Genomic DNA, 27,119 nt, shown 5'->3' on the forward strand with positions numbered 1-27,119 from the left:
TATATTGTTTATTTCTGCTCTGATCTTTATTATTTCTCTTCTTCTGCTGGGTTTAGGCTGTCTTTGCTGTTCTGCTTCTAGTTCCTTTAGGTGTGCTGTGAGATTTTGTATTTGGGATTTTCCTTGTTTCTTGAGATAGGCCTGGATTGCAATGTATTTTCTTCTCAGACTTCCTTCACTGTGTCCTAAAGCATTTAGATTGTTGTATTTTCATCTTCATTTGTTTCCATATATTTTTAAATTTCTTCTCTACTTGCCTGGTGACCTGTTCATTCTTTAGTAGTGTGTTCTTTAACCTCCATGCTTTTGGAGGTTTCCAGAGTTTTTCCTGTGGTTGATTTCAAGCTTCATAGCATTGTGGTCTAAAAGTATGCATGGTATGATTTCAATTCTTGTATACTTATGAAGGGCTGTTTTGTGACCCAGTATGTGATCTATCTTGGAGAATGTTCCATGTGCACTCGAGAAGAAAGTATATTCTGTTGCTTTGGGATGCAGAGTTCTAAATAGATCTGTCAAGTCCATATGATCCAATGGATCATTCAGGGCCCTTGTTTCTTTATTGACTGTGTGTCTAGATGATCTATCCATTTATGTAAGTGGAGTGTTAAAGTCCCCTGCAATTACCACATTCTTATCAATAAGGTTGCTTATGTTTGTGAGTAATTGTTTTATATGTTTGGGGGCTCCTGTATTCGGCACATAGGCATTATAATTGTTAGCTCTTTCTGATGGATAGACCCTGTAATTATTATATAATGCCCTTTTTCATCTCTTGTTACAGACTTTAATTTAAAGTCTAGTTTGTCTGATATAAGTATGGCTACTCCAGCTTTCTTTTGACTTCCAGTAGCATGATAAATAGTTCTCCATCCCCTCACTCTCAATCTGAAGGTGTCCTCAGGTCTAAAATGAGTCTCTTGTAGACAGCAAATAGATGGGTCTTGTTTTTTTATCCATTCTGATACCCTATGTCTTTTGGTTGGCGCATTTAGTCCATTTACATTCAGTGTTATTATAGAAAGCTATGGGTTTAGAGTCATTGTGATGTCTGTAGGTTTCATGCTTGTAGTGATGTCTCTGGTACTTTTTCTCACAGGATCCCCCTTAGGATCTCTTGTAAGGCTGGTTTAGTGGTGACGCATTCCTTCAGTTTTTGTTTGTTTGCGTAGATCTTTATCTGTCGTTCTATTCTAAATGACAGACTTGCTGGATAAAGGATTCTCGGCTGCATATTTTTTCTGTTCAGCACATTGAAGATCTCCCTCCATTCCTTTCTGGCCTGCCAAGTTCAGTAGAGAGGTCGGTCATGAGTCTTATAGCTCTCCCTTTCCATGTTAGAGCACGTTTATCTCTAGCTGCTTTCAGAATTTTCTCTTTATCCTTGTATTTTGCCAGTTTCACTATGACATATCGTGCAGAAGATCTATTCAAGTTCCGTCTGAAGGGAGTTCTCTGAGCCTCTTGGATTTCAATGCCTTTTTCCTTCCCCAGATCAGGGAAGTTCTCAGCTATTATTTCTTCAAGTACGCCTTCAGCGCCTTTCCCTCTCTCTTCCTCTTCTGGAATACCAATTATGCCTAGATTATTTCTCTTTAGTGCATCACTTAGTTCTCTAATTTTCCCCTCATACTCCTGGATTTTTTTATCTCTCTTTTTCTCAGCTTCTTCTTTTTCCATAATTTTATCTTCTAGTTCACCTATTCTCTCCTCTGCCTCTGCAGTCTGAGCCGTGGTTGTCTCCATTTTATTTTGCAGCTCATTAGTAGCATTTTTTAGCTCCTCCTGGCTGTTCCTTAGTCCCTTGATCTGTAGGAATAGATTATCTGCTGTCCTTTATACTGTTTTCACGCCCAGCAATTAATTTTATGACTATTATTCTAAATTCACTTTCTGTTATATTGTTTAAATCCTTTTTGATCAGTTTGTTAGCTGTTGTTATTTCCTGGACGTTTTTTTGAGGGGAATTCTTCTGTTTCGTCATTTTGGATAGTCCCTGGAGTGGTGCTGGACTGTGGGACATTTCCCCTGTGCTGTCTTGAATAACTTGCGTTGGTGGGTGGGGCTGCAGTCAGACCTGATCTCTGCCCCCAGCCGACCACTGGGGCCACAGTCAGACTGGTGTGTACCTTCTCTTCCCCTCTCCTAGGGGCGGGTTTCACTGTGGGGTGGTGTGGCCCGTCTGGGCTACTTGCACACTGCCAGGCTTGTGGTGCTAGGGATCTGGCGTATTAGCTGGTGTGGATAGGCAAGGTGCACAGGGGCGGGAGGGGCAGGCTCAACTTGCTTTTCCTTTGGGGATCCGCAGAAGCACATCGTTGGATTTTGCTCGGTGCAAGCAAGTTCCCTGGCAGGAAATGGTTCCCTTTGGGATTTTGGCTGTGGGATGGGCGAGGGAGAAGGCGCTGGTGAGCACCTTTGTTCCCTGCCAAGCTAAGCTCTGTGTCAGGAGCTCAACATCTCTCCCTCCTGTTGTCCTCCAGCCCTCCCGTTCTAGGAGCAGAGCCGTTAGCTTATAACCTTCCAGATGTCAAGTCCCGGTTGCTTTCAGAACACACTCTGTCTGGCTCCTCTGCTTTTGCCAGCCAGACTCAGGGGCTCTGCTTGGCCGGCCAGCTGCCCCTCTGTCCCGCTCCCTCCTGCCAGTCCGTGTAGCACCCACCGCCTTGCCGCCCTTCCTACCCTCTTCCGTGGGCCTCTCATCTGTGTGTGGCTCCAGAGATGCTGTTCTGCTACTCTTCCGGCAGGTTTCTAGGTTATTTAGGCAGGTGTAGGTGGAATCTAAGTGATCAGCAGGACACGGTGATCCCAGGGTCCTCCTAAGCCCTACTCCACCTTTCTTTGACATCCATTTGCATGATAAACATTTCTCAATTTCCTCAGTTTCAATTTATAATTGTCTTAGGTCTGAAATGTGTCTCTTGTAGGCACCACTAGATGGCTCTTCCTTTTTTTAATCCATTATCACATCCTATGTTGTGTGATTGAAGCATTTAGTCCATTTACATTCAAAGTAATTGCTGATAGATATGTGTTTACTATCATTTTATTATTTGCTTTGTAATTGTTTCTGAAGACTTTCTTTGATCCCTTCTTGTCTTTTTTGGTTTTGCGGTTTGCTGATTTTCTTTAGTTATATATTTGGATTTCTTTCTATTTAATCTTTGCATATTTATTAGTTGTTCTGGATATATGGTTACCATTAGGTTTGTATATAACCCCTTCTGCGCATAGTAGCCTATATTAAGTTGTTGGTCATTCAAACTTGAACTCATTTTTTATGCTTATCTTTCCCATGTTTAGGTATGTGTTGTTATAGTTTATATCATTTATTTTGTGAGTTCTTTGACTTTTTTGCAGAAATATTTATTTTTTACTAGTTTTGTATTTCCTACATTTACACTGTCACTTTTGTCCTCTCCTTTCTACTTAAAGAGTCCCCTTTAGTATTTTCTGCAGGGCTGGTTTAGTGGTTATGAACTCATTTAGTTTTTGTTTGGGAAACTATTTATCTCTCTTTCTATTCTGTATGATAGCCTTACTGAATGGAATATTTTGGGCTGCAGTTTTTTCCCATTCAGCACATTGAATATGTCATGCCACTTTCTTCTGGTTTCCCAGGTTTCTGTTGAGAAATCTCCTGCTAGCCTTACGGGTTTTCCCTAATAATTTGCTGTCTTCTTTTGTCTTGATGTTTTTAAGATTCTTTCTTCACCACTATATTTCCCCAATTTGATTACAATATATTTTGGTGTAGGGTGTACTTTTGTTGATTTTGATAGGATTTCTCTGTGCCTCCTTGATCTTGATGTCTGTTTCCTTCCGCAAATTAGGGAAGTTTTCAGCTATTATTTCTTGAAATAAATTTTCTGCCCCCTTTTCTCTCTTTTCTTATGGAATTCCTATTGTACAAATGTTATTATATTTGATGGGGTCACTGAGTTCCCTAAATCTTTTCTCATTTTGCATATATTTTTCTGTCTTTTTTTTTTCAGCTTGATTAATATCCATTGCTGTCTCTATGTAATTAACTCATATCTCTCCTTCCAGCCTGCTGTTCATCCCATCAGGCATGTTTCTCATATTGTGCTTGAGTCCTTTATCTCTGCTCTGTTGTTCCTTATCTCTGTGTTAAGGGTGTCACTCATGTCTTCCACTCTTTTCTCAAGTCCAGTGATTATCCTTATGATCATAGCTTTATATTCTCTATCAGGCATGTTACTTATATCTGTTTCACTTAGATTTCTGGCTATGGCCTTGTCTCATTCTTTGATTTGGGATAAATTTCTCTGTCTACTCATTTTGTCAGCTCCTCTGTCTGTTTCTTTGTGTTAAGAAAGACAGTTATGTCTTCTGCTCTTGAAGGTCAAGACTTTATGAAGAAGAATCCTGGAATTCCCTGCAGTGCAGTGTCCTCTGTTCAGCAGAAGCTAGCACTTCAGGAGAGTATTGTATGTGTGTTGCTTATGTCCTGCTGTTGTGTCTGAGTCCCTTTTCCTTTCAGTGCAATCATCTGCACTGTCTCTCTGCCTGTTGTAGGCTGTGCTTTCTCTCTGTGGTGTTAATGGGACCCAAGAAGGCCAGCTTTGAGTGGGTGTGCATGCGGGGGAATTTGGCTGTGGTGCAGCATTGACAAAATTTGTGCTGAGCCACTAGTCCTTTGATGGATCCCTCCAAGCACTGTGGCTGTTGAGGTTCTGCACACCAGTGTCACTGTGGGTACGAGGCTGTGTCCTGAGCTTGGCAATGGCTGGGCACAGCTGGGCATGGCATAGTGATTTGGGTTGTTGCTAAGAGGTGACTTGGCACAGCGCATGGTGGCAGTTGTGCACCTGGTGGCTACATGTAGTGCATGTGCAGCTTTAACAAAAATTTCCCTGAGCCCAGAGCTGAGGCTAACAGGCTTGGAGTGGATCAGTCCCCAGAAGAAATCATGTGCTGGTGTATTGCTAGTATGTTAGGTAGAAAGTGTCTGTGCCACCTATCCTTCTGCAGGTGGCATTGTGTTTATGCTAGGGGGAAGGTGAGGAAAATAGCACCTTCCAGCTCCCTCATTTTCATACTCCAATATCAGTATGAACAGATCTCTCTCCCCTTTCCCCCAGTGTTGTGTAAGCTGCTATTTTAATGTTACCTTTTTGGAGGCTGGTGTCTCTTTAAGGGCAGTGACCCTGTTGTAACACATATTTTCTTGAAGTAAAGGTGAAGGTTTTGATGAGGCTTCCCTAAACCACTTCCTACTCAGTTTCTAAGACATGCCTTGTTGCCATGGTATCCAGTTTTTTTTTTCCTCTTTATTAGAAGGATTGCTTCAGAAAGCGAGTGTGATCTGGTTCAATAAAGGGTGCTTACTCTAGTATTATGGGATGAATTGTGTCTCTGCAAAATTCATTTGTTGAAGTACTAACCATCATTACCTCACAATGGGCCATATTTGGAGATAGCATCTTTAAAGGTGTGTTTAAATCAAAATGAGAGCCCTAATGCAATATGACTGGTATCCTTATAAAAAGAAAAAAAAATTGACATACAAAGAGTTACCAGGGATGTGTGCACACAAAGGAAAGACCATATAAGGAAACAGTGAGAAGGTGACTACCTGTAAGTTAAGAAGAAAGGCCTCAGGATAATCCAAACCTGTTGACTTTTTGATCTTGGACCTTTAGCCTCTAAAACTGCGAGAAAATAAATTTGGTTGGTTAACTGCCCATTCTGTGTTGTCTTAGTCCTTTTGGACTGCCATAACAAAAATCCATAATAAAAATATCATAGACTAGAAGATTCAGTGTCTGATGAGGCCCATTTTCTTGTTCATGTGTTCTCCCATGGCATAAGGGGTCTCAGGAGCTGTTTGTCATCTATTTTATGAAGGCATTTATCCCGTTCATGACCTAATCAATTCCTAAGGGCTCCATTTCCCAATATGATCACATTGGAGATTAAGATTAAACATATGAATTTGGGGGAACACAAGCATTCAGTCTATATGTCATCTTTTGTTATGGCAACACTAGCACACTAATATAGATAGGTAGATAGATAGATAGATAATAGAAAAAATAAAGTGGATATTCAAGCCCTCCCCCTACACAGTGATAAAAATGTTTGACCCTAGAATAGATTGATAAAATAATGTTTTAGCTTTAAGGGCAGTGGATGTTAAAATCAGATGTACTAAATGAGCAAAGGGAGGGAAGGAGGGAGGGAGGGAGGGAGGAAGAGAGAGAGAAATAGACAATTATAGATAACAAACCAGAGGAGAGGTAGGTGAGGGAAATAGGGGATGCAGATTAAAGAGTACACTTACCATGATAAAAATAAAATAAATAAAAATAAAATAAAAGGTATATTAAGTATTAGTCTAATATTATATACATCACATATTTCAAATATAAAAAGTGTCCTACACTCACTTCATATACAGTTGCCTTTGGGAAGCAGGATAATTTCTTATAGCTATATTCAGTGAAGATGGGAATAGCTGGTAACCACCTTCCTATCATTTTTAACACAATAATTAAAAAGAAGAGAGTTGTTGGGAAACATTCATCTAAAACTGTCAACAAAGCATACACTTGGAATTCTTTAATAAGGTTTAAAAAAACATTTCTATTCAAATTTATTTGAAATATGTGCTTGTCACAAGTGCACTCCTTAATCCCCATTACCTATTTAACCCATGCCCTCACCGCCCCCTGCCCCAAGTCCATAACCACCACCACCTTCTTCCCTATAATTAAGAGTCTCTTTTTTTGGATTTTTTCTCTATTTTTCCCTTTGCTAATTTGTTTTGTCTCTTAAATTCCACATTTGAGTGTAATCATGATATATCACATCTTCATCCATTCATCAATCAGTGGATACTTGGACTGTTTCCATAATTTGGCTATAGATAATGCTGCTATAAACATCAGGTACATGTATCCCTTTGAAATAGTATTTTTGTATTATTTGGGGTAAATACCCAGTAGTGTGATTCTTGGATAATAGGGTAGTTCTATTCTTTTAATTTTTTAAAGTTTTAAAATTTATTTTGAGAGAGAGAACACAAGCAGAGGAGGGGTAGAGAAAGAGAGAATTCCAAGCAGGCTCTGATCCATCAGTCCAGATGGGGCTCAATACCATGAAACACAAGATCATGACCTGGACCAAGATCAAGAGCCAGACACTTAACTGACTGAGCCACCAAACCGCCCCTATTTTTAATATTTTGTGGAACCTTCATACTGTTTCTTAGAGTGGCTGAACTAATTTGCATTTCCACCAACAGTACAAGAGGATTCCTTTTTTCTCTGCATCCTCACCAACACTTTTTTTTTGTTTCCTGTGGTTTTGATTTTAGCCATTCTGACAGGTGTGTGGTGGTATCTCATTGTGGTTTTGATTTACACTTACCTCTGGATGAGTGATATTGAGCATCTTTTCATTTGTCTGCTGGCCATCTGGATGTCTTCTTTGGAGAAATGTGTCTTCATGTCTTCTACCCATTTGTAATTGTATTATTTGTTTTGGGGGGTATTGAGTTGTAATATACCATTCAATATTAAATGTGGACTAAGAGATTTTCAATTTATAAAATATTGGCATAATTTTAATCCTAATATTGATGTATACTGTTGTTGCTGTGATTGTACTATACCATGTTAATATCAATGATATAATTTAGTGTCTTATAAATCTACCTTTCTTTGTCAATGTTTTGCTAATCATTTTATAATGTGAATTTCTGGAATAATAAGGTAATTTATACCTTGGACATAGTATTAAAATGATGGAATGGTCCTGGTTTTGCTCAACAATTGATCTCTCACGTTTTTGCATTTTCTGGTATTAATCCTGTTTATTGGTGCAATGTTTTTGTAAAGAATTGTCACTGTTGCAATGTGGTTTCTTGAATTATTTATTAAAATCCTTCCTTTCACCTCACCATTCCTGTCCATTAAAGCATAACAATATCTTATTGATCATAATTGGAATTTCAAATTTGTTAATGTAAGATTCTATCAATGCATCAATCATAAATTACCTCCCTGCTCCTAGGCAGTAACTTTACAGCAGCAAACATCTGGATGAAAAGAGAGAACCATTGGGGTAATCATAGGAGTGTGGTATGTTTTCAACAAATACACCAAGCTTCAACATGATCAGGAAAATGCTTTCTGGTCCATTAAGCCATTGCTATCATATTCAACCAAATTTCCTACCTTCTAAGCTTCCATGCATGCTAACTGAATGGCTTATATCAAAAACAGAACAATTAGCTACTTATTTCTTCCCCATTTGATTTAAAAAGCTTCATTCATATAGGCAGGGACAGGTACCCCTCAGGGTTTATATACACTGCTGGAGAATCTGGTGTTTGTTTTTTTTTTAATGAAACTTATCTAGTTGGAAACTGGCCAAGACTCTCACTTTAGGATTAGAGATTTACTTCAGCCACAAGGGAGCTTGAAGAGTCTTGAGGAGGAGATTCCCAAAGCTGGGTAAGAGTAGATGAGTGCATAGAAAGGTTAAAAAGAAACCTCTCAGATTCTAGAAGATAGTTTGCTTAAATAGATTTTAAATCTTCAGGAAGAATACCAATTGGATCTGAAAACATACAGTAATACAAATAGAGATACTAATGTCGCAATCCCAGAATGGGAATGGTAGTAGAACCACTTACCCCTGAATAAATTAACCACATCAAGCAAATATATGGGGCAGCCCATACAATCATTTTCTTTTCTAATGCCAGATAGTTTGCTACTGCAGTGATTGGAATTCAACCCTTACTCCTCTTTTTGAAGCATTGTGCTTAAAAGGATGCCCTAGAGATAATTATGTGGTTGTTTTGCATATGACTTTAAGCAATGGTTCTGTCTCCACAGTATTCTAAGTCCCAGATTAAGTAGCTATGTTGTTGCAGATCATTATAATAATATAGTAGTCTGCACTTTACACACACTTTTCTTCATTCTCTAGTGTGGAAGATCAGAGTACAGTTTCAAATTGGGGGCCATGGTTTTATGTTTTATTCAGTTTTTTTTTTTTGTACGAAAGCCTGCTGTGTATGAAGAGATTAGCCTCTGTAAGACCAGATCTGAGAACAAAGTAACTGATCACTTTGTTTTTACCACATATTTTTACATGTTATCATGCTCTTATTAATGAGTGTATTCTTTGTGAGTTAATAACAACTATTCTTCATTAAAACTTTATACGTGTATGGTAAAGCATTGGAATGGGAGGCAGTAGTGGTCAGTTAATGGCTTTCAATATATTAGCACTTTCGATAGCGCTAATTCATTATGATCCCAGATTTGCTTAGATTGCTTGTAAATATACCATTAGTAAGTGTTGTTTAGTCTTCTCAGAGGCAGCTAAAATCATAGGCTATTAAAGTTTTTGAAACCATTATTAAAATGAGTTATCTATGCTTAATAATACTTTCCTAAGAAGTAAGACTAATAAATTCAACTCTAAAAAGGGAATTTTCACAAAGCCTTCTCATGGAAAGTTGTCAAATTGCAGTCTGTTCATACAAATGTTTTTCAGGTGCAAGTGAATCCTCCTGGGATAAGGATAAGTTGCAGTCTCCTCTTGCTGCTCCTGGACCCCAACATGGACTTACTCATGCAGCCCTGTCTAACCAGCCAGGTCTTGGGGGTACTTCTACCCTCAATCCACTGCAGCAGAACAACCTACTGACCAATAGTATGTATGATGTAATTTCAAAACTTGGTGTTTTGAAAAAAAAATACCACGCAAGACCAATTGGACACCTTTGGCTAGCAGGGCTAGTGCATTTTTCTTCAATAAGGTTTAACAGTTTGAAGTTAGAAGGGTAAATAGGGATTCATTTGAAAGCATGGGATTTATAGAGTAGAGATAGATCAAGAGGCTATGTAGCAGAGTAATTAAGAAAGTTGGCTATAGTCACATAAACTTAGGCTTGAAATCCACATCTTTTGAATTCCATATTACTGTTTGACTTTGGAGGTTTCACCTTTTACAGGTCTCAGTGTTCACAACTATAAAGTAGGAAAATAATATATACCCATTTAGTAAGGTTATTGTGAGAGTTAAAAATAATAAAAGAAGCTTTTAATAGTGACTTGTATATAGTAATTACTGCATAAATTATAAGTATTATTACTCAGCAAACTACAGCTAATGGATACAAATTCGGGTTTGGATGATGATTTTAGGAACTTCAAAAACTCAAAACTCTTTCTGCATAAAAATGACTGATATACATTACTGGACTAAAATTTTACTTTACTTGTAAGCAGGAATGTGAGAGAAAACTTACATTATTCCTTTCCCTGAGATATTCATTCTCTCACTAAACCCTAAGATTAAAACAACAGAACAGAGGAATTCTGAGATATTTTAACACAATATTATAAATCTTAATGAAATTCATCAGTTATGAAGCATATAAATACATTATAGGGTCTTACTTTAAAGATATTATAAATTCAAATGTGAAAGATCCCATAAAATAGAATGTTAAGCAAAGGTAAATAAATAAATGCCAGGAAAGTTATAAATATCTTATGAGAAGTAAAAAAAAAAAGCCTGATTAAAGTAGACTTATTTCATAAAGTAGAGGAACTTATAAGACTTCTGGTTTCTGGTCTGACATTTAAAGAGTTTAGAAGTTGTTACTCCTCCTCAAAGCAAGATCAACAACTCCTTTAAATCCATCAGAGATTGAGTTCATAGGGCAGGGCTATCTCCAAAACTGGAGAGATAGGCAGAAACAGAGAATCAGAGTTTACAGGGAACAGAAGCCACAGCTGGACCCTGGTAGAAACATTTAAATTGCTGGAGACTCAGTGTGAACTTAGATGAGAGATAAAAACTCTGGGGGCCAATCCTTAGTGGATCACTACACTTTAATGAGTTTTACCTCCAGGAACCCCATCAGGTTCTCATGGTGAAGACTTGAGAAAATTCCCCTCATGTTTCTGGCTGGGAGACAAAGAAAATACCCATTTCAAAATATACCCAGAGTGTTCTGTTCTCCTTAACAAAGCCTTGCCCTCAAAGGAAACTATTTTACCAAAGTTAAACTACTTTCTTTTTAACAGAGCCTAACTGATGTGGGGGAAAGGATATATTAAAATCCACCACCCTGTAGTCATTGATATAAGGGAAAGGAGATGCATAACTCCAGCCCCTTTAGCATTTCCTGTGTAGCAGCCTCCTCACACAGTCAAGACACTGAGACTTTTCTTTCCAGAAAGCAACTTTGTTCATGTTGACAGGGACTCAAAGGGTTCTTTTCCAAAAGACTGAGCCCCAAACGCCAAATGTGGGGTGATGTAGCCTTTTATGCATTTTCTACTTCATTGTCTCCCATATATGGGTAACATATAGACATACAGTCTGATTGGGTGATCTCATGTTACAGGGTCTTGAGGGATGTCACTTATGCACTTAGCCAGGTTGCCTTCCCTTATCTTGAGGTCTTTTCTTACCACATTCCTTAGGGAGGGGACTTTACCACACCTATGGGGAAAGAAATACTCAACTCTAGTCACCTCTAGCCTTTCTGTCTTACCTAAGATGGAAAAAGCTAAAGAGTACTTGTGAAAGTCATAGCCCGAGGACACAGGCCCACAGATTGAGACCTGATCACATCTTTCTCCTCCCTACACATTTTACCACAACCACAATAGGGCTCTGTATAAGAACAGTGGGTTACAACAGAAAAAACTGAAATCCTCAGACTGAACTGAATTTGATTCTCTAGGATACACCAAAGATAACAGGAGGATGAGAAATGACAGCCACTAATATAACAGGTACAGCAAATAGTAAACATAACCTAATTTTTTGTCAGATAAAAATAAAGCCTTCCACTAGAGGCATGCTTGTTTCAGTTTTCTTTAGCTAATATACCATTTCTGGCTTTAAAACAAAAATTACAAGGTGTGAAAAAGGCAAAAAAACATAGTCTGAAGAGATAAAGCAAACATCAGAACCAGAATTTGATATAGCACATATTTTAGAATTATCAGACTGAGGTTTTAAAATAACTATGATTAGTATGCTTAAAAGAAGGGAAAACATACAAGACTACATGGGGATATTAAAACTGTATGTTAATTATACTTGAATAAAAAATAATACATGGGAAATGTAAGTAGAGATGAAAATTGAGAAGCTAAACTAAATCCTGGCTCAAAAACACTCCAAAAAAATGAATACCTTTAATGGGCTCATCAGTAGACCAGACAAAGTCAACAATTGAAGTATGTCAATAGAAACTTCCCAAAATGGAAATAAATGTGGAGTAAAGATTGGGAAACGAAACCCAGAATAGAATATACAATTATTGTGCAGCAATTACAAACAGTGTAGCATAAATGTAATAGGAATATGAAAATAATAAGAGTAAGGGAAAGGAACAGAAGAAATGTTTAAAGTAACAAGGACTGAAAATTTTCCAAACTTAATGAGAGGCACCAAACAAAAGCTCTAGAAAGCTCAGAGAATACTAAGAAAAATAAATATTAAAAAAAAGGCTACACCTATGCATATTATAGTCACCCTGGAAAATCAAACACAAAGAGAAAATATTTTTTAAAAAATTCAGAGATAAAAAAATTCTCCTTACCCATAGAGGAACAAGGATAAGAATTACATTGAACTTCACTTCAGAAACCAAGCAAACAAGAATACAGTGGTATTAAATACAGTGGCATGACTACTTGAAAGAAAAAAAAAAAAACACCAACCTAAAATTCTGAATTCTGAAAATTCCTTTTAAAAGTGAAGACAGAAATAGAGATTTTCTCAAACAAAAGTTGAGAGAATTTATTATCATACCAAAGATCTGCCCTGTAAAAATGTTAAAAGAAGATCTATAAAGAGAAGGAAAATAATATAGGTCAGAAACCTATATCTACATAAAGAAAGAATGTTAGAGAAGGAATAAATTAAGGTAAATAATACATATTTTTTCTTATTATTTTTTCAAGTTTATTTATTTATTTTGAGAGAGACAGAGACAGTGCAAGTGGGGGGAGGCAGAAAGAGAGGGAAAAAGAGAATCCTAAGCAGGCTCTGTGCTGCCAGTGCAGAGCCCAGTGTAGCCTTATAGTTTTTTTGATTCTCTGTTTTGTTGTTTTTGTTGTTATTGTTGTTTTTGTTGTTTCCTTTCCTTTTCTCTTTTTGGGTGATCAGGGTTTGTTTTCTTCCCCCTTTTTTCTATTTATGTGTTTAATAAACAAGTCAAAGAGTACTTAGTTAAAAATCCAAACACTCCTCACTGCAATCAAGGAGGCGCTCTGCACAGGACTGACCGGTAGGAAAGAGCAACCAAAAAACAACAGCAGAGTGCACACAGCATACACCAGAACACTTCCTAATGTGCCAGGTCCTGGATAGCGTATGGCCCCTTTTTAATATAACATTACTCTCAGGTGCAGGAAACATAACAAGCTTATAAAACCTGCAAAAGACAAAAATTTAGCCAGAATGACAAGGAGTAATTCTCCCCAAAAGGAAGGTCAAGAAGAAATCACAGCCAGAGACTTGCTCAAAACAGATATAGGCAATATATCTGAACAAGAATTTAGATAAACATTCATAATACTACTAGCTGGGCTTGAAAAAAGCATAAAAAACACAAGAGAAACCTTTGCTACAGAGATCAAAGACCTAAAAAAGTAGTCAGGCTGAAATAAGAAATGTTGTAACTGAGATGCAAAACCAACTGGATACAGTCACAATGAGGATTGAAGAAGCAGAGGAGAGAATAGGTGATATAGAAGATAAAATTTTGGAAAATAATGAAGCTGAAAAGAAGAGGGAAAGGAAACTAATAGATAATGAGGGGAGACTTAGAGAACTTAGTAATTCTATAAAATGAAACAGTATCCATATGATAGAAGTCCCAGGATAAGAACAGGAGGAAAAAGAGGCAGAAGGTTTATTTGAACAGATTACAGCTGAGGACTTTCCTAATCTGGGGAAGGAAATAGGCATTCAAGTCCAAGAGGCACAGAAAACTCCACTCAAAATCAACAAAAACAGGTCAATACCATGACATATCATAGTGAAACTTGAAAAATACAAAGATGAAGAGAAAATTCTGAAATCAGCTAAAGACAAAAGGTCCTTAAACAACAAGGGTAGACACATAAGGTTAACAGCAGACATGCTCACTGAAACTTAGCAGGCCAGAAGGTAGTGACAGGAAATATTCAATGTGCTGAATGGGAAAAATATGCAGCCAAGAAATCTTTTTAAAAATATTTTTTAATGTTTATCTATTTTTCAGAGACAGAGAGAGAGAGAGAGAGCACAAGTGAGGGAGGGGCAGAGAGAGAGGGAGACACAGAATTTGAAGCAGGCTCCAGGATCCAAGCTGTCAGCACAGAGACTGATGCAGGGCTCAAATTCACAAACTGAGAGATCATGACCTGGGCTGAAGGTGGATGCTTAACTGACAGCCACCCAGGCGCCCTGAAGCCAAGACTTCATCATCCAGCAAGGCTGTCATTCAGAATAGAAGGAGAGATAGTTTCCCAAACAAAAACTAAATGGGTTCATGACCACTAAACCAGCCCTGCAAGCTGCAATTTTAAGGAAGAGTCTTTAAGTGGAGGAAAAAAAAAGACTAGAAGCAAAGACTAGAAAAGCAACAAAGACGAGAAAGTACCAGAGAACATTATCAGAAACAAAATGTCTCTACAGGTAACAAAATGGCACTAAATTCATATCTTTCAATAATCACTCTGAATGTAAATGGACTTAATGCTCCAATCAAAAAATAAAAGAATGGAGAAATATATAATATTTTAACACTAATCAAAAGTAGGAGTAGCTATATTAATTTCAGACCAAGTAGATTTCAGAAGAAAAACTGTAAGGACGAAGAAGGGTATTACATAATGATTAAGAGCTCAATTCTTCGAGAAGATATTAACAAGTCTTAATGTGTTTGCTTTTATTAACAGAGTATCAAAAAATGTTAGGTAAAAACTGATAGAACTGTCAGAAGAAATAGAATCCACTCTTTTAGTTGAAGACCTCAATACTCTTTTATCAGAAATGGGCATATTCAGGAGGCAGAAATTCAAGAAGGGTATAATTGAATCGAAAAGCACCATTAATACACCTGATCTAATGGACTTTTATAGAATATTTCATCCAACAATAGAAGAATATACATTCTTCTTAAGTTTACATAGAACATTCACTAAACTAGATATGCTAGAGGCAAAAAGCAAATTAGCTTTACAATAGACCTCCAGGATCCTGTAAGTCTTCTTTAACATATGGAAACTTCTTTTATCTCTACCCCCTCCAACTTGAAAGTATACAATCAATCAGTCTGTACAATCACAGTGCAGCTTTTTCTGCCCATGAGTACTGTGAAAAGCACCTATTTGCACAAGGAAAAAATGATAGATTACATTACAGATACTTTAAGGAATAGAAATCCTACAAAATATGCTCTTAGTTGTAATGGAATTAAACTAAAAATTAATAACAAAAAGACACTGGAATATCCAAAAATACATGGAGAGTAAACAGCATATACAGAACAGCATTAAATAATAAAAAAGGGATCAATACAACACGAAGATACAACAATTTTAAATATCTATGCATGTACATTGGACCACCTAGACACATAAGCAAAAATTAGACAAATATAGAGAAGTAGATGTTAATACAGGAACGGTATGAGACTTAAACACACTACTTACATCAATGGGTAGATCATTCAGGTAGACAATCAATAAGTAAACAATGTCTTTGAATGATACATTAGACCAGATAGACATAATAAATACATACCATAGTCCATCCGAATACAACAGAATACACATTCTTTTCAAGTGCACATGCAACATTTTCCAGAACAGGTAACATGTTAGGCCACAGAGCAAGCTTCAGTAAATTTAAAAAGGATTGAAATTATATTACACATCTTTTCTGATCACAATAATAAGAAACTAGAAATCAATCACAAGAATAAAACTAGAAAAAATACAAATATATGGAGGTTAAATAACATGATATTAAACAACCAGTGCATTAGCTAAGTAATCAAAGAAGAAATAAAAAAAATATGGCAACAAAAATACAAAAGATAATGAAAGAATATTATGAAAAATTATATGTCACAAATTGGACAACCTAGAATAAGTGGATAAATTCCTAGCAACATACAATCTTTCAAAACTTGACCATGAAGAAATAGAAAATCTGAATATACAGATAACAAGTAACAAAATTGAATCAGTATGCAAAACACTACCAAAAAATAAAACTTCCAGACCAGATGTCTTCACAAGTGAATACTACCAAACATTTAAAGAAAAGTTAATACTATTTTCCTCAAAATATTCCAAAAAAATAGAAGAGGAAGAAAGGTTTTCAGATACATTATACAAGGCCATCCTTTTCCTGTATCAAAACCAGACAGGCACCATAAAAAAAAGAAAACTACAGGTTGATATCCCTGATGTACATAAATGCAAAAATCATCAACAAAATACTAGCAAACCATATTCAACAATAGATTAAAAGGAGTACTCACCAAGATCAAGTAGGATTTATTCTGGGGATGAAAAGATGGTTCAATATTCACAAATCAATCAACACCATACACCACATCAACAGAACTAAGGATAAAAATAATATGATCATTTAAATAGATGCAAAAAAAGAATTTGACAAAATTTAACATCTATTCATGATGAAAATTCTCAACAAAATAAGTACTGAGGGAAAATAGCTCTAAATTTAAAGGCCATATATGAAAACCTCATAGCCAACATTTTAGTGAAGAAAAACTGAGAGCATTTTCTCTAAGATTAGGAACAAAAAAGGATGTCTAATCTTGTCACTTTTATCAACTGGAAATCCTAGCTACAATAGTAAGACAAGAAAAAGAAATTTAAAATTATCCAAATAGGTAAGAAAGAAGTAAAACTTTCATTAGTTTCAGATGATATGATACTAAATACACAAATCCCTAAAGACTCCACCAAAAGACTACTAGAATAAATTAATTCAATAAAGTTGCACGATACAAAATTAAAACCCAGAAATTGGTACCATTTCTATACACTAATAACAATGGAGCAGAAAGAAATTTTATGGAAACCATCCATTTACAGTTCCACCAATTAGGATAAAATACCTAGAAATACAGTTAACCAAGAGGTAAAAGATCTGTACTCTGAAAAACACAAAACACCCAGGAAAGAAACTGAGGATGACACAAGCAATTGGAAAAAAATTCCACTCTCATTGATTGGAAGAACCAATATTGTTAAAATGTCTATGCTACCCAAAGCAATCTAGAGATTCAATGCAATATTTATCAAAATACCAACACTTTTAACAAATCTATAACAAATAATACTAAAATTTTTGTGGCACCACAAAAGACACAAATTTCCTAATGCAATCATAAACACACACACACATACACACAAACCTGGAGGTATCACAATTACAGGTTTCAAGGCACAATACAAAGCTGTAATAATCAAAATAGAATGGCACTGTAACAAAAATAAGACACATAGATCAAAGGAACAGAATAGAGAACCTAGAAATAAACCCACAATTATATGCTCAACAAAACAAAAGGCAACCTACTGAAGGGAAGGATATATTTGCAAATGATATACCATATAAGGTGTAAATATCCAAAATATATGAAGAACTTATATGGAGTTTAGAAGATGGTAGCAAACTAGGAAGACCCTAGTCTCACTTCATCCCACAAACAAAATTACATAACTATCAAATCATCCTAAATACCACAGAAATCACCTTAAGACTGACAGAAAAAAACTACACAATTAAAGGTAGAAAATAGGCCACATCAAAGAAGGTAGTAAGTACAGAGATGAGGGTTAGTGAAGAAACAGATCACAGCTGCTGCAGAAGGAAGGAATCCATGGTTCTGGGCAAAGGCATAAGAGAGAGGATCACACAGGGTAATGCACATGGAGAATATTTCCCCATGGCCATTGGCATGGAAAAAAAGAGGGATGGGATTTTGAGGGTTCTTGCAACCAGCAGGGCTTAAAGCCTAGAATATTAATAGTCAGTGGGTGTGACTGGAATAGAGCCTGGAGGGTATTACTCTGCTCCTGGAGAGAAGGCAGGCAAACAGCCCAGGGCTGGACAGCATAGAAACAGCATCTGAAGAGCACCTGAGGCACACAGGAGATTATTCCCTGTTCTCAGAACACATCCCTGAGAGTCAGCAGAGACACTTCTCTAGAAACAAAGGAGCTGGCTGGTGCTATTTCCATCCCAAACCTCTCAGCATAAACACAGAGCCACCTTCAGGAAGCAATGTAGTACTGACACTGGGTTCCTAACATGCTTACACCAAGCACCATCACCTGCACTATGGTGGAACCACCCTACTCAGTCACACTTGCCTCAATCCCAGCCCGGAGGGCCCCTCCCCCAGAAGTCCAACACAAAGCCATGCCCACACCACCTCTTCCCCTCAAGAGAGTTTTGCAAACCCTCCATTCTGTTTGAGGTGGTGTTAGGGCTCCTTTCACAAGAAGACCAGAATACATCCAGTTAGAACTCACCACATTCAAGCCAGGGACAAAACACCTCCCACAGGAGGCAAGAAGACACTCTGCAGACGACTGGCCTGAGGGAAAGAGCAACCAAAACACAAGAACAGAGCACATAAAACACACACCAGAAATATTCCCTGGTTCACCAGACTCTAGACTCTACATAACATCTTTTTCAAAAGGCCATTAATTTCAGGAGCAGGACATATAATGTCCTTGCCTAACACAGAAGAAGGCAGAGACAAAGACAATTTCAAGAGAGAGGATATCATCCCAAATGAAAGAACAAGACAAGGCCACAACCAGGGATCTAAGTGAAAAAGATATAATTAACATGGATGATAGAAAATTTAAAGAAACAATGACAAGGATACTCACTGGGATTGAGAAAAGATTAGAAGACATCAGTGAAATCTTTATCACAGAGATAAAAGTTAAAAAAAGAATCAGAGAGGAAGTGTCCAATAAACGATTACTAGAACATGCTTGATGCAATGAGAGCAGATTGGAAAAAGCAGAGAAATTAATGACCTAAAACACAAAGTAATTGATAGAAATGAAGTTGAGCAAAAGCGAGAAATAAGAATTATGCAAAAAGATAATAGACTTAAGGAACTCAGTGACTCTATCAAACATTATACAGTTGTATTATATGAGTCTGAGGAAAAGAAGAGGGATAAAACTGGGCAGAAAATTTATTTGAATAAATAATAGCTGAACACTTCCCTAATCTGGGAAAGGAAACAGATGCTCAGATCCAGAAGGTACAGGAAACTCCTATCAAAGTCAACAAAAGCAGGCCAATACCAAGACATATTGTAATTAAATTTGCAAAAATACAGTGATAAAGAAAAAGAAATCTTAAAAGCAGCAAGACAAAAGAAGTCCTTAACTTACAAAAGACAACCCATAAAGCTAATTGGAGATTTCCCGACGGAAATTTGGCAATCCAGAAAGGGAATGGCATGATATATTCAAATTGCTGAATGGGAAATACCTGCAACCAAGAATACTATATCCAGAAGGCTATCATTCAGAATAGAAAGAGAGATAAAGATTTTCCCAAATAGAAACTAGAGGAGTTCATGACCATTAAACTGGCCCAGCAAGGATTATTAAAGAAGGCATATCTAGAGGAAAGGAGAGGCCAAAAGTAACACAGGTAGGAAACAACAAAGCAGTAAATATGGATACTACCATAAAATTCTGTCAAGAAACTCACACAAAAAAGGATATAAAATATAACATATACCTAAAACAGAGGAGAGATGAGAAAAGAATGGCATCAAAATTTAATGACCATCAACTGAATATAGACTGCTATTTGCAGAAGAAGATACATACAAACCTAATGGTAACCATACATTAAAAAAAGCACTAATAAACATGCAAAGAATAAAGATAAAATAATCCAAATATATTAGTAATTAAAAAATCAACAAAACATGAAGGAGAGAAAGACAAGAAAGGATCAAAAAAAAAATCTCCAGAAACAATTACAAACAAGTAATAAAGTGGCAATAAATACTTATCTATCAATAATTATTTTGAATGTAAATGGATGAAATGCTCCAATCAAAAGTCATAGGGTGTCAGAATGGATAAAAAAGGCCAATCCAAATGCTGCCAGAAAATATTAGTTTTCAATTTAAAGACACTGGAATATTGAAAGTGAGGGGGTAGAGGAACATTTTTTTATGCAAATGGATGTCAAAAGAAGCCAGGATAGCTATACTTATATTAGACAAACTAGATTTTAAAAAATGTTAATGAAAGATAAAGAAAGGCACTACAAAATAATAAAGTAGACTTTATTAAAGTAGACTTCTACCCAAGTAGAAGATATAACAATTGTAAATATTTATGCATGCAGCATGTAATACCCAAATATATAAAACAATTAATAACAACAAAATGTAATTAATTGATAATAATACAATAGGGGATTTTAACACCTCACTTACATCAATGGACAGATCATCTAAACATAAAATTAAGGAAACAAAAGTTTTGAATGACACACTGGACCAGATTGACTTAACAGATATATGCAGAACATTACATCCTAAAACAACAGAATATGTATTATTTTCATGTGCACATGGAACACTGTCCATAATATATCACCTATTAGGCATCCAAACAGGCCTTAATAAATATGAAAAGATTGAATCCATACCATCCACCTTTCCTAACCACAATGTGATGAAATTAGTAGTCAAGCTAAGGAAAAAACAAACAAACAAACTGGAAATACCATAAATATATGTTGGTTAAACAGCATGCTAGTAAACAATGAATTGTCAACCAGGAAATCAAAAAAGAAATAAAAAAATACATGGAAACAAATGAAAATGCAAACAAAATGGTCCAAAACTTTTAGGATGTAGCAAAAGTTGTCCTAAGAGGGAAGTATTTTGCACTACAGTTGTACCTCAAGAAATGAGAAAAATCTCAAATAAATAACATAATCTTATGCCTAAAGGATCTAGATAAAGAACCACAACCAAAGCCTGAAGCCAGTGAGAGGAAGGAAATTATAACGATTAGAGCAGAAATAAATGATATAGAAACTCAATCAATAATAGATCATAAATGAAACCAGGAGATGGTTCTTTGAAAAAAAAAATCAATAAAATTGATAAACATCTACCCAGACTTATGAAAAACAAAAAAAGATTCAATTAAATAAAATAACAAATGAGAGAGTAGAAATAACAACCAACACCACAGAAACACAATTGTAAGAAAATATTATGAAAAACTATATGCCAAGAAATTGGACAACCTGGAAGAAAAGGGTAAATGCCTAGAAACATGAAACTATCAAAACTGAAAAAGGAAGTAATAGAAAACTCCAACAGACTGATAACCAGCAAATAAATTGAATCAGTAATCAAAAAATTCCCATCAAACAAAAGTCCAGAACCAGATGGCTTCAAAGGAGAATTCTACCAAACTTTTAAGGAAGAGCTAATTAGTATCTATTTGTCTCAAACTATTCCAAAAAATAGAAAAGAAAGGAAAACTTCCAAATTCATTCCATGAGGCCAACATTACCCTAATACCAAAACCAGATAAAAACACCACATAAAAGGACTACTTCAGGCCAATATCTCTGATGAACATATACAGAAAAATTCTCAATAAAATTATAGCAAATCAAATCCAACAACACATTTAAAAAATCCTTTACATGATCAAATGAGTTTTCTTCCTGAGTTCCAAGAGTGGTTCTATATTCACAAGTCAATCAAGGTAATGCATAACATCAATAACAGAAAGGATAAGAATCATATAATCATTTCAATAGATCAAGGAAAAGCACTTGACAAAGTACAACATCCATTCATGATAAAAACTCTCAACAAAGTAGGTTTAGAGGGAACATACCTCAATGTAATAAAGGCCCTGTATGAAAACCCCACAGCTAATATTATCCTCAATGTGGAAAAACTGAGGACTTTTCCTCTATGGGTAAGGAAGAAGACAAGGATGTCCACTTTAACAACTGTTGTTTAACATACTACTGGAACTCCTAGCCACAGCAATCAGAAAACTAACAAAAAAAGAAATAAAAGTGATCCAAATCTTCAAGGAAGAAGTAAAGCCTTCACTTTTTATGGATGACATGATACTTATACAAAGATAATCTAAAATGCACCACCTAAAAACTGCTAGAACTGATAAACAAATTCAATAAAGTCACAGGATACAACATCAATGTACAGAAATCTGTTGCATTTCTATACACTAATGATGAAACATCAGAAAAATAAATTAAATAATTAATCCCATTTACAATTACACCAAAAATAATAAGGTATCTAGGAATAATCCTTACCAAAGGGGTGAAAAACCTGTACCTTGAAAAGTATAAAACACTTATGAAAGGAATTAAGATGAAACAAAGAAATGGAAAGACATTCTATGCTTATGAATTAGAAGAAAAATATTGTTTAAATGTCTATACTATCCAAAGCAATCTGCATATTTAATGCAATCTCTATCCAAATACCACTAGCACTTTTCACAGAACGAGAACAAACACTCTGAAAATATGTATGGAACCACAGAAGATCCTTAATGGCCACAGCAACCTTTAAAAATAATAGCAAAGAAGGAGGCATCACAATTCCAGACATCAAGCTATATTACAAAGCTGTAGTAATGAAAACAGTATGGGACTAGCACAAAAAATAGACATAGAGATCCATAGGTGAGAGTAGAAAACCTTGAGATGAACCAATAATTATATGGTCAACTAATCTTTTACAAAGTAGAAAAAATATATCCAATGGGAAAAAGACAGTCTCTTTAACAAATGGTGTTGGTAAACCTGGACAGCAACATGCAAAAGAAAGAAACTGGACCAAGTTTTTACACCACACACAAAGTAAATTCAAAATGGATTAAAGCCCTAAATGTGGTATCTTCTTTGACATTGGCTATAGCAACTTCTTTCTGGATATGTCTCCTGAAGCAGCAGAAACAAAAGCAAAAATAAATTATTGGGACTACATCATAATCAAATGGTCTGCACAGTGATGGAAACTAAACAAAATTTAGAAGCAACCTACAGAGTGGAAGAGGATATTTGTAAATGACTTATCTGATAAAGGGTTAGTACCCAAATATATAAATAACTTAAAAAATTTAACACCCAAAAAACTAACAATCCACTGAAAAAATGGGCAGAAGACATGGATAGGTATTTTTTCCAAAGAAGACATACAAATGGCCAACAGACACATGAAAGATGTTCATTATCACTTATCAATGGGGAAATGCAAATTGAAACTACAGGGAGACACTACCTCACACCTGTCAGAATGGCCAAAAAACAACAACACAAGAAACAACAGTTGTTAGTGAGGATGTGGAGAAATGGGAACCCTCTTGCAGTGTTGGTGGGAAATGTAAATTCATGCAGCCACTCTGGTTAACAGTACAGAGGTTCATCAAAAGGTTAAAAATAGGATCCAGCAACTGCACTACTAGGTATTTACCCAAAGAATACAAAAATACTAATTCAAATGGATACATGCACGATGTGTATAGCAGCATTATCTACAATAGCCAAATTATGGAAGCAGCCCAAGTGTCCATCAACTGATGAATTGAAAAAGATGTGATATATATGTACAATGGAATACTACTCAGTTATAAAAAAAATAATGAAATCTTGCCATTTGCAACCACATGCATGTAACTGTACAGTATTATGCTAAGGTAGTCAGTCAGGGAAAGACAAATACTACATGATTTCACTCATATGTGGAATTTAAGAAACAAATGAACAAAGGGGGTAAAAAGAGAGAGAGTGTGGCAAATCAAGAAACAGATTCTTAACTATAGAAAACAAACTGATGGTTGCCAGAAGGGAGTTTGGTGGCAGGAAGGGTTAAATGGGTGATGGGGATTAAGGAATACAGTTGTGATGAACACCAGGTGATATATGGAAGTGCTGAATCACTATATCGCACACCTTAAAGTAATATTATGCTGTATGTTAACTAACTAGAATTTAAATTAAAACCAAAACAAAATGAAGTTACACGACTCAACACCAAAAAACAGGCAAGCAAACAATATCATTATAAAATGGGCAGAGAACCTGAATAGACATTTTCCCAAAGGCATATACAGTGGCCAATATACACATGAAAAGATGCTCAACATCACTAATCATCAGAAAAATGCAGATTAAAACTACAAACAGATATCACCCTACACATGCCAGAATGGTCAGTATCAAAAGACAAGAGATAACAAGTTTGGTGAGGATATGGAGAAAATGGAACCCTTGTGTACTCCTGGTGGAAATGTAAATCTGTGTACTAATTCATAAAGCAGTATGGAGGTTCCTCAAAAAATTTAAGCCATAAAGATCATATCCAATAATCCCTCTACTGGGTTTTTACCCAAACAAATCAAAACATTAAGTGTAAATTTATATTCACCACTATATTTATTGAAGCATTATTTATTATAGCCTAAATAATGAAAACAAAATGCATCCATTGATAGACAATTGGATGCAGAAGATGTAGTGTGTATACATACATAATATAATATTTTTCAGCCATAAAAAAGGATGATATCTTGCCATTTGTAAAGCATGGATGTACCTAAAGGGTATTATGTTAAGTGAAATAAGTCAGAGAAAGATAAATACCATACAATTTCACTCATTTGTGGAATCTTAAAAAAGAGAAATAATCCAATGGAAAGCAGAATCAGGCTTGTTAGTAATGAACAAGCTGATGGTTTCCATGTGAGGGAAATGGGCAAAATAGGTGAGGGGGAGTGGGATATACAGCCTTCCAATTATGTAATGAATAAATCACAGGAGTAAAAGGTACAGCATAAAGATTGTGGTCCATGATATTGTAATAGTGTTGCACGGTGACAGTAGCTACACTTGCGGTGAGCATAGCATAATGTATAAACTTGTGAACATGTAACATGGATTGTCAACTACACTTGTAGAAAAAAAATTAAAAATAAAATTTTGAAGAAATGTGAATGAATATTTCTAAGTGAAAAAATTTCAGTCTGAAAACACAAAATAGTGTATGATTGCACCTATGTGTCATTTAGGGAAAGATAAATCTATAGAGACATTAAAAACCAAGGGTAATAATGAAGGCATGAATCCGTAGAGCACAAGGGATTTTTAGGGCAGTGAAACTGGTTTTTATGATACTATAATGGTTGATACATTATATTATGTATTTGTGAAAAGCCATAAAATGTGCATCACAAATAATGAATTCTAATGCAAACTATGGACTATAGTTAGTAAGAATGTATCAACATTGATTCACCAATTATGGCAAATGTACCAAACTAATACAAAATGTGAATAAGCAGAGAAACTGCTGGTGGAGAGGAGATATATGAGAATTCTCAGTAATTTCTGCTCAATTTTCTGTAAACCTGAAAATTCTCTAAAAATTAAGTCTGTTGATTCAAAAAGGGAGGACTTTTACCATACCCAAACAAAAAGTGTAAGGAGGTAAATTCCAGAGAGAGGCATGAATAAGAGTGAGGTTAAGGTGAATTAAAATTGTAGAGAGCTGCAATTAGTCCAGTGGGGTTACAGTAGAGCATACATAGAGGAATATCCTGAGATATCAAAGCTAAAAAATTCAGTTCACAACAAACCAAAGAGCTTATACTTTATTTTGGAAACAGTAAGTAGCCACTGGACGTCTTAAAATTGGAGTGGAGAGGCAAATGAAATGGTGTTGAAAAACCAATCAGAAAGCCAGGGTACCAAACGGTTATGATAGGATTGGTAGCTGACTGTAGAAATGTGAAGATATTACAGAGGTCAACATGACTTGGATATCAAATGAGTGTGGGATTTTAAGAGTATTAGCGTTTTACTGAAGTTTATAGTCTTAAAAACTAGAAAGAGGTGATGCTATTTAGTTACATAAAAGTTGTAAGATTTGCTGGAATACCAAGATGCTTTACAAATAATGCTTTAGTAGCTGGCATGATGACCTTGAGGTTAATAGGAAAGAGATGACTCATTTTGGTGATTAAAAAATGATTTTAATTACCATACTATTCAAAGTCTATACATTTCTGGTATGTGACTAAAATGAGCCAGATTGCTGGAGTGTGGTGTACTTTTGATGGCTCTAAATTTAATGTTTTCAACTTTGGTAAAAGGTTGACTTACATAATTCAGTATTTGCATATGCTTTGCATGTGCAACTCATGTGGAGTCACTGTTAAACTGGTCAGTGATGTAAATATTAGCTTAGAATCTAGGATATTATAGTCAATTAACCGTTATTGCAGGTCATGATCTGAAAGTATAACATTTAAGTCCTGCATGGTCATTTGAAATGTTGGATTAATTGTATTTTAAAACTGCCAATAGGACGTTAAATTCTGTTTATAGTTTGCATTTAGTTTGCAAGTCATTTGGACTTTAAGTAGGCATATGACTTGATATGGCCAGATGGTGTCTGGATGATGCTGAAAATCTTTGGAGAGTGAGGAATTATTACATTGTTAAGAAAAATGTAAATTAAACAAAGGCTTACTTAAACATATGAGTGGTAAAAGGAGGCACTGATGGCTACTTTTCATATACAGTTTTATCAATTTTCTACTAAGACTCTGAGTACACAAAGAAGAATTGAAGTCTATAATTACGTTTGGTAAATGAGAGCCTTATATAGAAACCTATTTGCACCATTGATGGTTACTATTATGTTAAACATAAAGTGAAGATTTCAGGGAAAAGATAAACAGTGATTAAATTAATATGTGGTATACAATATCTTATTATAGCAAAGTCATATGATGACTTTGCATATATGTATATGCATATATGTATGCATATATGTATATGCATAAAAATGCATATACATCAAAGCAATTTTGGAAGGCCATTTTTTATTTTATTTATTTATTTTATTTAAAAATTTTTTTAATGTTTATTTATTTTTGAGACAGAGAGAGACAGAGCATGAATGGGGGAGGGTCAGAGAGAGGGAGACACAGAATCTGAAACAGGCTCCAGGC

The 27,119-nt window shown here is 35.7% G+C and overlaps 1 protein-coding gene across 1 annotated transcript in view; it reads left to right on the forward strand.

Annotated features, from left to right (window-relative positions):
- The window catches only part of DACH2 (dachshund family transcription factor 2), a 764,445-nt gene that overhangs the window by 637,735 nt on the left and 99,591 nt on the right, over nucleotides 1–27,119 (forward strand). The window contains 1 exon segment of the mRNA XM_042973956.1: nucleotides 9,538–9,696. Coding sequence (XP_042829890.1) covers nucleotides 9,538–9,696 — 159 coding nt within the window.

Source organism: Panthera tigris, chromosome X (assembly GCF_018350195.1).
Source record: "Panthera tigris isolate Pti1 chromosome X, P.tigris_Pti1_mat1.1, whole genome shotgun sequence".
Taxonomy (NCBI): domain Eukaryota; kingdom Metazoa; phylum Chordata; class Mammalia; order Carnivora; family Felidae; genus Panthera; species Panthera tigris.